Below are 13,213 nucleotides of genomic sequence, written 5' to 3' on the forward strand. Positions count from 1 at the left end.
ATTTTAACTTTAAAAATATATATATTTTTAAATATAGAAAATAAACATATACATTTGTTATGTAGTACATATAAGTTTGATGCTTTTCTACTATGTAGGCTACATTCCTCAAGGAATTGAGAAAACTTTTAGAGGTCAAAAACAGTCTGCAGTATAGCTAGGAATTTATTCATCTTGATATTTAAATGTGGAACCTTCCAAAAAGGTACACAAGTTTGATGGTATAATTTACTAAGTAGGCTATTTTCATTTCCAGTGAACATAAGTAAAGACATGTCTCGTCAGAATTGGGCAGAGTAGAGATATACATATAATAAATTGACCAAATATTCTTCTTTTTTGTTGCAAAATGAGCAACTTTTAGAAATTATTCATAAATGCCTTATTCAAAGTTTGGTATTTCAGATTGATTTAGCAACCACTTTTTTTTATTTTTATATTTGTATCAATATATCATGTTTTATAGTAGACTAATACAAAAAAACTTAGGCTACCAACTGCTGCTGTGACATTTATTAGAAAAATAAAAATAAAAAATACAAAAACAAATGAGCAGCGAAAAAAGAAGAATTCAAATTGTTTAAGTAAAAAAGTGTAATTCACAGTGCATTAAAAATGTTGAGTAAGAACGGAAATACGAGAAAAACATGTTCAAACTCAGACAAATCATTATGTACAATGCCCATGTCAGTAACACATAATGACATCATATTTAAATGTTTTGGGATTAAAAGTGGTGAAGAATTACAATATTGCATACATTCTGAGATATTTTGTAAGTGAATATTTTGTCAAAACCAACAACCATCAAGATCACATCATTAACAGCCACTACTGCCCACTCACTGTGAAACTAACACTTTTCCTTGATTTGGGAGATTAAGATTTTTCAAAGAAAAGCTGTTTCTAACAGAAATATAAGGAATACAGTCAAATGAAGGGAACCTTTATACTAACATATTGACATCTCATTTTTGTGGCAAACATTTCACATTCAGTTACAAAGATGTAGCTATTGCAAAAGTGTATTTCATTCAGTTAGTGAACACCTCTCCACAAGAGATTCAACTCTATGGTTTCTCCTGTGTATATTGACCCTCAGGTGTTTTCTCAAGAATGGGATTTGAGAAAATCTTTTTCCAAAAGTGTTGCAGTTATGTGGCTCCTGACTTGTGTGGGTTCAAATAGAAAACTACTTGTCTGTATGCACTCGTATATGCCTTTTAAATTCAAACACTACAAAGAATCGTTTCCCACAGGTCTTACGAAGTTACGGCTTCTCACCAGTGTGGATTCTTCTCATGTGGACCATCAAGTTACCATTACATACAAAACCTTTCCCACATGTTTTGCAAATAAACGGCTTCTCACCTGTGTGGGTTCTCATGTGGACTGTCAATGATGATGCCTGACTGAAATCTTTCCCACATGTTTTGCAAGAATATGGCTTCTCGCCTGTATGGGTTCTCATGTGGACCAACAAGATATTGTTATGTCCGAAATCTTTTCCACATGTTTTGCAAGAATATGGCTTCTCACCAATGTGGGTTCTTATATGACTCTTCAATGATGAAGTCTGACTGAATGTTTTCCCACATGTTTCGCAAGAATATGGCTTCTCGCCTGTATGGACTCTCATGTGGACTGTCAATTGACTAGTTTGTATGAAACCTTTTCCACATGTTTTACAAGTAAATGGCTTCTCGCCTGTGTGGGTTTGTATATGACTCTTCAATGTTGATGGCCGACTGAATTTTTTCTCACATGTTTTGCAAGAATACGGCTTCTCACCTGTGTGGGTTCTCATGTGTCTCTGCAATTTTAACTTAAACTTAAATTCTTTCCCACATGTGTCACATTTGAAAGACTGTTTACCTGTGTTAGTGGTACGGTGAATCTCTAACAAGTTAGAGTTCTTTACATTGTTACTGTGACTTCTGCTTTTGCGATGTTTTTTCTGTGATTTCGGCTCTGCATCTCTAGTTGATCCTGAGTCTCCATGCTCGCCTCCTCTCTGATCTTGGCTCTCAGCTTCATGAGAGATGTGAGAGAAGAGCTGGTGGTCACTGTTTGGTACCGATACCACAGAAGTTATAACTGGCATGTTGACAACAGACTCTTTCTCTGCAGCATTCAAGTAAAGAGTCTGAACTTCACTGTTGTCAGCTTCCTCATGAGTAGGAGTCAACATAAAGGAATCAGTCTCCTGCTTCAGTACAAGCTGCTCTCCCTCCTGACTGGTGCAGAGTTCCTCCTGTTCATCTTTAATCTGTGGAGGATCTGGGTCCTCTTGGTCCAGACTGGAGTTCCTCTCCTGAATACAGAGCTGCTGGTCAACGGGAACCTCCTCCTCCTTACAGACATGTTGCTGTGGGAGCTCTGGAGGGACAGAGAACAAAAGCAATATGATACTAACGTTACTGTGATGAGAGAAAAACGGACATCTGAGCAGACAAATACAACCAGTATATCTTTAAACCATTATGTACGTAGCCCCCCTAGACTCCTAGGAGAACATTTTTATCATCTCCTTCCCCCGAGTTAGGTATCTCGTTCCCCCGAGTTAGGTATCTCGTTCCCCCGAGTTAGGTATCTCGTTCCCCCGAGTTAGGTATCTCGTTCCCTCGAGTTAGGTATCTCGTTCCCCCGAGTTAGGTATCTCGTTCCCTCGAGTTACTTCATAGAGCACTTCTTCCAATCATTCCTGACTGTCCACACATTGCTGATGTACAGAGCCCCCCTAGATGATTTACTTCGATAAAGTGGGAAAGATATTGACATATTCAAACTTCCTGGGTCAATAACTCATAACAGAAACATTGTTTAAACACAAACAGCGTCTCTTTCTAGTAAGGTAGACAACGAGCTACAACCTCATTTTAATCAACACATAACGTTGGTCTCTATGCGCAGCCGGCGGTGAGACGAGTGGTCAGGGACCTTCTACAAAATGCAACGCCGAAAAGAGAAAACTATTCAATAACTTCAGTATTATGCAGTGTAGTACCACCAAAATCACTTCACACATCAATGGCCTCTTCCTGATTATACTTATTAAACTAATTAAAACATTTTGATGCACTAAACTTTATAGAAGTGAAGTTATTGAATATTTTTCCCATTTAAAATTCACCAAAATTATGCAAAAGCATATTTTTATATCGAGAATTGTGTAAATTTACTGGTATTGGTATCGACTACTAGATTTCTGGTACCGTGACATCCCTATACTTGGACGCATAAACACCTTTAACACTTACAAAACACTTGTCCAGGATATTGTCTTTTCTGGTCTGGTCCTTAACATACTGTTGGAACCCAGGTAACACGGTCTCCAGGTACCCCAGGTAACACGGTCTCCAGGTAACCCAGGTAACACAGTCTCCAGGTAACACTGTTTCAAGTCCCCCACCACTACTGCAAGTAGCCAACAACCAGTAGCCTCTCATCATGGAGTCATACTGCCCATCTTTATAAAGATCATAGTAGTAGTCCTCACCTCTCCTGTGTAACTTGATCTCTTTATAAAGATCATAGTAGTAGTCCTCACCTCTTCTGTGTAACTTGATCTCTTTATAAAGATCATAGTAGTAGTCCTCACCTCTCCTGTGTAACTTGATCTCTTTATAAAGATCATAGTAGTAGTCCTCACCTCTTCTGTGTAACTTGATCTCTTTATAAAGATCATAGTAGTAGTCCTCACCTCTCCTGTGTAACTTGATCTCTTTATAAAGATCATAGTAGTAGTCCTCACCTCTCCTGTGTAACTTGATCTCGGGTTTCAACACGATATCCAACAGTCTGCGCTGACGATCGATCTCTTCCTCCTGCTCGACGATAGTTTTCTCTAAAACTCTGAATATTTCTTCAGCAGCAGCAGTTAGTCGCTTGTTAACAAACTCTCTCAAAGACTCAACTGAAGACATTGTTGTTTGATCATCAAGTGAAGAGTTACCCGCACTACGACTACAACATTGTCTTCAGCTGACTGAACAAGCAGCATGCAGCTCATGACGCTACTAGTAGTGTTGTTTACTTCTGCTGGGTGTCACACTGGGAAGGTCCGACAGTGGACGTGAGGCAGCTTTTCTTCCCGCCTTCATACCTTGGAGGTCTACAGACCTTGTAGCCTATAGAACATATTTACTGCTATTTATTTTATTTTTATTTTTTTACATAAGTAAATAAACGAAACAAGATTAAATATTTTTACTTTAAAAATATATTTTTTTAAATATAGAAAATAAACATATAAATGTATATACAATAAATGGACCAACTATTGTTATTTTTTGTTTGCAATTGAGTAACTTTAAGAAATTATGAATAAATCTCGTTCCCCCGAGTTAGGTATCTCGTTCCCCCGAGTTAGGTATCTCGTTCCCCCGAGTTAGGTATCTCGTTCCCCCGAGTTAGGTATCTCGTTCCCCCGAGTTAGGTATCTCGTTCCCTCGAGTTAGGTATCTCGTTCCCTCGAGTTACTTCATAGAGCACTTCTTCCAATCATTCCTGACTGTTGAAGGAACTGGCCTTCTACCTCCGAGAGGTCAAGGCCCAGTTACGTGCTGGTTAATCTTGTATGACAAAGAGATTTTCCAAACAGACGGGTCAAAGCATAATAATACAATTTATTCCGAACAATTAATGTTGCATAAGTAAAATAAAAGAGTATACAGATATCTTGATCCAGTCTACGTGTCCCTGACAACATACAGTGCATGGGTCAGTTCGCGAAGTCTGAACCCCGAGCTATCCCTGATCCAGCCTATTCATAGTTTACACAATATTAATGTTCATGAGTTATGGCACGTGATGTTTTTGCTGCATATCTTCTTCTTTGTTTCTCCTTCTGACTCCTTTCTCTCTTTGACCTTGCAAAAGAACAGAACGTACATCCTCCCTGTCCTCGCAAACACTTCATGCACAACAAATCCAACAATCAGGTTATTGCAGGTCATTGTAAGCACTTTTGTACATAATAAATCCAACAGACCCTCTTTTGAACTTAACTAAGTTCACCTACAGATATATTTATTATAAGCATAGATAATGTTACGAACAGATGTATTAATTATAAGCATCATCACACAACCTCTTCAGGGTCAGCATCTTCACTATCCCCCACCATTTCCAGGAGACCCTGTCTCTCAGCTTGGAACATGGCCATCTGATAAGAAGGAGGTGCATCCGGATGCTTTCGTTGCACAGCAGAAATAATCACACGCTCAGTGAGGTGGCGAATACATGGAATACAGCAACAACCACATAATACTAAGCATGCACACACAGCAAGGATTGAGGAGAATAGAGATACCACCATGGACTTCCATTTCCCAAAGGTACGGTCTAACCAGTCGTTAATGGGGCTGTTGATACCTGAGTCATCGTGCATGGATTCAGACAGTGTCCGGAGCCCCTCTAGCGCCTTAGTTACAGTCCCGTCTGGCGCTGTATTGTTAGGGATGAAAATACAACATGAGTCTTGGAACATTGAGCATACACCGCCTTTCTCTGCCAGCAGCATATCTAATGCCATTCTATTTTGGATCACCATCAGTGACGTAGGAGCCATTTGTTCAGCTAGTCCGGCAATTGCATCTCGGGTTAGATTAGTCAAACGGAGAACATTATAGTGGATGTAGTTAATGCGGTCAACATTTTTGTTAGGAGTGATAGGGATCAGAGCACTTATTATAGGTATGTTTTCAAAACCTGCAGCTATTTGGTCAGCTAGTTTATATTCATTAGGGGAGCTACCTCATTACATCATTCTTTATAATCTTGGTTTAGCCTTCCCCCCCTTGTAGCCCACACCTTCCACCCTGCTTCTGAGTGAAAGCATTGTCTATTGTTAAAGAGTTACTTGTGATTAGCTATTTTTAGCAGAGTGCAGAGGCGAGGATGATAAGTAATGTATCTAAACTAGTACAGTCTGTGCTTTCCCAGGTTATTCAGATTTATCTGAGTACACAAATTCTACACAAGGGTCATGGTATTTTCTCTCACATTCCCTCCTTTTATCATGAATAACTAAAATGGTAACTGAAAACACGAAAATACATGATGAATTGCATTAAGATAGTAATATGAAATGAAAACATTTAAAATACATGACAAATCACATTAAGAAAGTTTGTACAGAAGAACGAGGACAAGAGAGGTAAACACAAATGCTACAGCAAACGCCACTAGCAGTTTGCCGCACTGCATGATGCTTCTAGTTTGTTTTCCTGTGCGCAACTGAAAAACTTTTATCCGGGTGGTCCTATTTTATACTGGTTTGGGAAAGGAAGTGAAACTTCTCTCTGGTGGATTCTCCCCACCCCTGGTTTCTCTTTTTATCTATTTTTAGCATTTATTCTAAGCAACAAGTTTTAATACAATGTGATATATAATGTTTTTCAAAAACCACCTAGATGAGTCCACCTAAACAACCATGTTAGCCTGATTTAACTGTAAATACAGGCAAGACCTTGTAACCTTCTTTCCCTTATGTGTATCTCATCACAGTCACAGTTTATACAGTATATGAAAAATAAAAAATATACGTGACCCTCTTTTCACGTAGCCTGGGCTCCTTGTGGGGCTGCCTCCTCTACTGCTTCAGGTCCTGTCCTGCTGCTGGAGCACTGTGTTAGGTGCCACCAGTTGAGTCCTTTTCCTGCAAGCTGCACAGCTGTTGCAGTTCTGGCCAGAACCTTGTGTGGGCCTGTCCAACGTGGCTCCGACCACTTCCTCTTTAACACCTTCAACCAAAGGTGTTCCGGGGTCCGGGGTCAGGTCCTGGAACGTCCTCTGTGACAGGGGTGACAGGTTTGTCACCTGTATAGAAGAGAGCTGACACAAGAGCATTAACCTTCAAATAGTATGGTCTGTAACCGAGGTCAGGAAGGGGAGAGGGGTTTTGGGACGGCCCTGGGAAAGGTCGGCCACACGTAAGCTCAAATGGTGTGAGTCCTGTTATTGTGGATGATACACAGTGCCAAATTTGTGTTGTAGTCCCAGAGCCTTTTCAACAGATTGCAGGTCTTTATTTTTGAAATGTGAACCATTATCTGACCTGATCAATTTAGGAAACCCATGTTTCGGAATGTACTCATTCACCAGACATTTAATGACTGATTTTGCGTCCTCTTTTCCCGTAGGGTAGGCCTCAACCCAACGTGAAAATGCGTCCACAATTACTAGGAGGAATCTTTTCCCCCCAGCCCTTATTCCCATATCTGTGAAATCAATAAAGATTTCCTGTCCCGGGGCAGTGGGAGAAGGATGTTTTCCTGCCCTAGGAGTGATGGTAGGTCTGATGTTACATGTACTACATACGTCACACTTAGTCAAGAAGTCAGTTATAGTAGCATGTTTCCGGGGAATCCACCAGTGGCGGAGATCTCGTAACATCTGTTTGTGGCTTTTATGGTCAAGTCCATGAGTCTGAGTCAGTATTGAGGACATCCAACAGGGGGGCATAACTATTTGATCTCCGTTATACCATATACCATCAAACTGTTCTATAGCTCCCTTATCTTCCCAGATGGTTCGTTCTGCTGCTGTGGCCGATTCTTGAGCTTGTATAATGGAGAAATCAGTTATCTCAGAACCGAGATCTGCTGTGGTCATGACCATCATAGTAGGTAAATACCCTGCCGCCTTTTTAGCAGCTGCATATCTGACACAGGGGCTGGCTCTCTGTTCTTGTGTGTCTAGCAAAATGCTACAATAGTACAATACGTTCCTAGCTCCTCTGTGTTTCTGATATAAGACACCATGGGCTGTACTAAGCTGCTCTGAGACATCCAGATGGAATGGTTGAGAGTAATCTGGGAGAGCGAGTGCTGCGGCCTCTGCCATTTCCTGCTTGAGGTGGATAAACACCTCCTCGGCCTCTGTAGACCATTCTAGCTCAGCGGTGAGATTTCTCATTCCAGCCATGGTTACCATTTGTCTGAGTAACTGAGTGTCGCCTGCATAGTTAGGGATGTATTGTCTTGAATACCCAGTCAGCCCTAAGAATGATAACATCTCTTTTACTGTTTGTGGTTTCGGATGGTGGAGTATTGAGTCACGATGAGCTGGAGACATTGCAGTGCCCTTTGCTGACACCATTCTACCTAGGAACGAAACTTGTGCGCGACAACACTGAAGTTTTTCCTTTGAGACTTTGTAACCGTAGTTATGTAACCTCAATAACAATGCATGAGTTAGTGACAGGCATACCTCAGCCGAGGGTGCGGCCACTAACAAGTCATCTACATATTGTACAATAAAACACCCCTCAGGGAGTTCAAGGCCGGCTAAGTGAGTTCTCAAAGTTTCATTAAAAATAGAGGGGGAGAGTATAAACCCCTGTGGTAACACATTATATGTCAGCCTTTGGCCTTCATATGTAAATGAGAAAATGTCCTGTAAATGATCTGCTAAGGGCAGGCAAAAGAAGGCGTTAGCCAAATCTATACATGTGAAAGATGTATGGGCTCGGGTGAGCATCGAGAGAGCAGAGTGGGGGTTCGGTACTGGTGTAACAGGAGTCAAAACCAGCTCATTGATGGCTCTTAAATCATGAGCCATTCTGTATGAGCCGGAAGGTTTGATTACTGGCAAAATGGGAGTGTTCCACTGAGAGTAAGATTTTCTTAATACCCCTGCCTTTATCAGTCCTTCAATCGTAGGGGAGATACCCTGGGCTGCTTCCACTTTATGCTTATACTGAGGTCTCCAGATAGGGCAGTAAGTATTCATCTCGAAAGTTACCGGTTCCATGCTGCACCTGCCAACATCAAAGGGGCCGTAGACCACAGTGAGGAAGGGAGAGCTGCCAACATGGAAGTGGCTCCTTCACCATCTAACATCTCCCTACCGTGGTGGCGTGTTAGTAACTCATGTTTGCAAATACCTGACACTGCATTGTAAAAGGAGAGTCTATATATGTTAGAGGATGGTGAGATTGAAACCCCCAAAAGGGAAGTGGGAACCCAGTCTGTCAGAGCGACTGCTGCCTTAACCATGGGGCCTAAGTCTTTAGCCTGATGTTTTGGAGCTATGGCTAGGGACACATGGGGAACAGCTTCTTCTGACATGCGATACCATTGTTCTTGTGCTGGGGTTAGTTTTACTGCGGCTGCTACTCCTGCTGGTGCTATATAAACATCTCTTACTCCTATCCCCCAGGTTGTATCTAACAGATTCTGTTGGAACTCATCTTGATACGTAAGATCATTATTTCTGTCATAATTCAGAGTGCAGTGGGGAGGATCGGGAACAGGGAGGTAAGGGTGTAGAGCCCTAATCCATGGTTGCCACATGTTGTAAAAGTCAATCAGAGGGTTTCTGTCGGCTAGCAGGGTCCAATATATGTCTGCACAGGGTGGTGGGGCATCAGGTGAGGTATCAGGACTCAACATGCACATGCGAACAGCACTGGAGGGGGAGGAGCACACCATTTCTTCTCCTCCGGGGAAACTCACTATCACAGCTTCTGGTGAACAATGTACAGAAGCCCCCAGTGCTGCCAAAACATCTCTTCCCAGGAGATCACGTGGACAATCAGGTGCATACAAAAAGGGGTGCTCCATCACCTGTCTCCCAAGCCGGACAGGAAGGGGAACAGTAAAAGGCAGTCTTTGTTTAGTGCCGGAAAATCCCAAAACGGAAACATAGTGAGAGGAAAGGGAACACAGAGGTTCAGCTAAGGTGGAGTAACGTGCTCCCGTATCCACCATGAACCATCTTCGTTTTCCGTTCACTGTCAACTGGAGACAGGGCTCTGCCAGCCCCTGTCCCTCCATCTCCGTCGGGCACCCCTATGGGAACATTCCTGGTGTATATGGACCAGGTGGAGGTCCCTGCGCAGAGTACCCGCTGTATGCCTGCATTGGAGCTAGCTGTTGGTTTGGTGGAGTCTGTATTGTTGGCTGATATGACTGCTGTGGAGGCCCTCTCATCTGCTGTTGTTGTTTCTGAGGACAGTCACGTGCCCAGTGATCCGGGCTTCCGCAGATGAAACAACTGCCTCCTCTTGGTTGGGCATACCCCCTCCCCCTGCCTCCTCCTCCTCTCCCTCTGCCTCTATTCCGGCCTTCATGATAAGGGGGCTGCTGATATGGGGCAGCTTGGTAAGGAACATGATACTGGGGTTGATACATAGCCTGTGGCGGGCCCTGCAGTGGATAAGGATTCTGTGGCGGGGCTGGAGCTGGTGTTACAATTTGAGCCATCTGGGTATCTTTCTCTTTCCCTCCCTTTTTCTTATCTGTTGCACGAGTCCGTGCATCTGCCAACTGTAATTTAGTCAACTGAGCTACCATCTCTTTTAATGACTCATTTTCCTCTTCCTCCTCCTTGGTTTCTGCATCCTGATGATGGCAGAAATGTGTTTCCCATCTTGATGATTTTGCCCCTGCCATATCTGGATTCTCTTGCATCTTTCTCTTAACTCCTTCCGGAGCATGTTTTAACAGAGCTATTCTGAACAGAGACTGCTGTGATTCTTTATCTGGGTTCACCCCCGTAGCCCCCGCCCACTCTGTCTTTGCTCTTTCTATGAACGTGCGTCCACTCTCCCCGTTCTTAATCTTAAACACCAAGCTGTGGAGCTTACCCGCTGGTATGGGATACTTTTGTCTAATAGCATTACCGAAGGAGGTAGCATAGGGGTTAAAGTTCCAAAGTACCACCTAACACTTGAAACAATGGTGCCATAACTTCGTTTGTATAATCACTGTCCTGTGGGGTTGGTACCGGACTAAGGGTAGGAGGAGGATAAGGAGGGGGGTCGGGATGTGAGCCAGGTGGGTACTGCTGATGGAGGGACATGTCATGTGGCGGCTGGCTAGTATGTGGGTTTGGTGGTGGGGGTGCGCTAGGACTGGGTGAGGGTTTCACTAGTGGTTTTGCTTCAGCGGTTTTTGCGTGGGTGGCTTTCGTCTGGCTGCCTAAGGCTGATAGTGCAGCCATCTGTATCACATTATATTTTACCAATTTACTTGCCAACTCGTCTTCTTTCTTCCTCAATTTCCTCCTTACAAACATATGTCCCTTTTCTTTGTCTTGTCACTGGCATGAATTTGGCTTCACTTCCCGTGGCTGGAAAATGCCCTTCCTTCACTGTCATGTTATACCACTCATCTAGGTCTTGAGTCTCTTTATTTCTAGTCTTAGGATCAAATGTACAGATTACATTGGTCCTGACTTTAACCCATTGCTGTCCAAATGATAAACGGGGAGGCCCACAGCCACCCCGTTCCTCACAGTCTTTGTCAAATTCTCCGTCCATTCTGTCCAGTACTATTTCACACAGGTTTATTCAGTTTATGACAGTAACTAGATTCAGAGTAAATGGGTCGCTATGCCCCTCGCTGTGATCCTACCAACATAAGCTTCTACTGGACACTTTGATGTTCCAGCGATGTTGGCCCAGTATCAACAGTAAGTTTTAATTTTCCTCTGAATACTAGTTATTAATGTACACTCATACAGGCGTTATTTTTACACGCTACTAAAAAGGGCAGCTTTCCTCCTCCCAGTTTTCACTAAAAGGGCAGCTTTAATCCTTCCAGTTTTCGTTACTAAAAGGGCAGCTTTCCTCCTCCCAGTTTTCACTAAAAGGGCAGCTTTAATCCTTACAGTTTTATACGCCACTAAAAGGGCAGCTTTCCTCCTCTTAGTTTTACACGCTACTAAAAGGGCAGCTTTCCTCCTCCCAGTTTTCACTAAAAGGGCAGCTTTAATCCTTATAGTTTTACACGCTACTAAAAGGGCAGCTTTAATCCTTCCAGTTGTTACCAAAAGGGCAGCTTTCCTCCTTTCAGTTCCACCAAAAGGGCAGCTTTCCTCCTTTCAGTTCCACCAAAAGGGCAGCTTTCCTCCCTTCAGTTTTACCAAAGGGGCAGCTTTCCTCCTTTCAGTTTCACTAAAAGGGCAGCTTTAATCCTTTAAGCTTCACTAAAGGGCAGCTTTTCCTCCTTCCAGTTTTTACTAAAAGTCTTTACTTCTGCAACATCCATCACTACAAAGGAGATTCAGCACGACAAGAGAGATAATTTAGAGTAAGCCAATATGCAGAGTTCGATACAACAGGTTCTGCTCACCTTTAAGATTTCAGGGATCCCTTTCTCTCTCTCGCCGGTCTGTCCGTCCCTTGGACACGCTTCTCAATGCCGAAGATAACGTCGGGGTCACCAATTGAAGGAACTGGCCTTCTACCTCCGAGAGGTCAAGGCCCAGTTACGTGCTGGTTAATCTTGTATGACAAAGAGATTTTCCAAACAGACGGGTCAAAGCATAATAATACAATTTATTCCGAACAATTAATGTTGCATAAGTAAAATAAAAGAGTATACAGATATCTGGATCCAGTCTACGTGTCCCTGACAACATACAGTGCATGGGTCAGTTCGCGAAGTCTGAACCCCGAGCTATCCCTGATCCAGCCTATTCATAGTTTACACAATATTAATATTCATGAGTTATGGCACGTGATGTTTTTGCTGCATATCTTCTTCTTTGTTTCTCCTTCTGACTCCTTTCTCTCTTTGACCTTGCAAAAGAACAGAACGTACATCCTCCCTGTCCTCGCAAACACTTCATGCACAACAAATCCAACAATCAGGTTATTGCAGGTCATTGTAAGCACTTTTGTACATAATAAATCCAACACTGTCCACACATTGCTGATGTACAGAGCCCCCCTAGATGATTTACTTCGATAAAGTGGGAAAGATATTGACAGATTCAAACTTCCTGGATCAATAACTCATAACAGAAACATTGTTTAAACACAAACAGCGTCTCTTTCTAGTAAGGTAGACAACGAGCTACAACCTAATTTTAATCAACACATAACGTTGGTCTCTATGCGCAGCCGGCGGTGAGACAAGTGGTCAGGGACCTTCTACAAAATGCAACGCCGAAAAGAGAAAACTATTCAATAACTTCAGTATTATGCAGTGTAGTACCACCAAAATCACTTCACACATCAATGGCCTCTTCCTGATTATACTTATTAAACTAATTAAAACATTTTGATGCACTAAACTTTATAAAAGTGAAGTTATTGAATATTTTTCCCATTTAAAATTCACCAAAATTATGCAAAAGCATATTTTTATATCGAGAATTGTGTAAATTTACTGGTATTGATATCGACTACTAGATTTCTGGTACCGTGACATCCCTATACTTGGACGCATAAACACCTTTAACACTTACAAAACACTTG

General features: G+C 42.4%; 1 protein-coding gene and 1 long non-coding RNA gene across 2 annotated transcripts; both read right to left on the bottom strand.

The window, feature by feature from the left end:
• Positions 1-1,270: 1,270 nt before the first annotated feature.
• LOC141768411 (uncharacterized) lies at positions 1,271-7,929 on the bottom strand. The gene is made up of 4 exons (XM_074636703.1): positions 7,729-7,929; positions 6,699-6,822; positions 1,792-2,379; positions 1,271-1,707 (listed from the first exon to the last, which is right to left on the bottom strand). The coding sequence occupies exons 1-4, from the start codon at positions 7,927-7,929 to the stop codon at positions 1,271-1,273; spliced, it is 1,350 nt and encodes a 449-aa protein (XP_074492804.1).
• A 1,304-nt stretch (positions 7,930-9,233) lies between these two features.
• Positions 9,234-11,467, bottom strand: LOC141768493 (uncharacterized). Its single transcript, XR_012594081.1, has 2 exons — positions 10,431-11,467; positions 9,234-10,231 (listed from the first exon to the last, which is right to left on the bottom strand). It is a non-coding gene; the product is annotated as an uncharacterized LOC141768493 (long non-coding RNA).
• Positions 11,468-13,213: the final 1,746 nt, after the last annotated feature.

The sequence above is a fragment of the Sebastes fasciatus genome, chromosome 5 (genome assembly GCF_043250625.1).
Source record: "Sebastes fasciatus isolate fSebFas1 chromosome 5, fSebFas1.pri, whole genome shotgun sequence".
NCBI lineage: Eukaryota > Metazoa > Chordata > Actinopteri > Perciformes > Sebastidae > Sebastes > Sebastes fasciatus.

What these genes read in the sequence shown, in the direction of transcription:
- LOC141768411 (XM_074636703.1), bottom strand. Translation starts at nt 7,929, where the DNA reads ATGGCTGGAATGAGAAATCTCACCGCTGAGCTAGAATGGTCTACAGAG. An exon ending in GTTGGACAGGCCCACACAAG is followed by an intron (nt 2,380 to 6,698) that starts GTTCTGGCCAGA and finishes CTGTCCCTCCAG; the next exon opens with AGCTCCCACAGCAACATGTC. An exon ending in ACACATGAGAACCCACACAG is followed by an intron (nt 1,708 to 1,791) that starts GTGAGAAGCCGT and finishes AAACCCACACAG; the next exon opens with GCGAGAAGCCATTTACTTGT.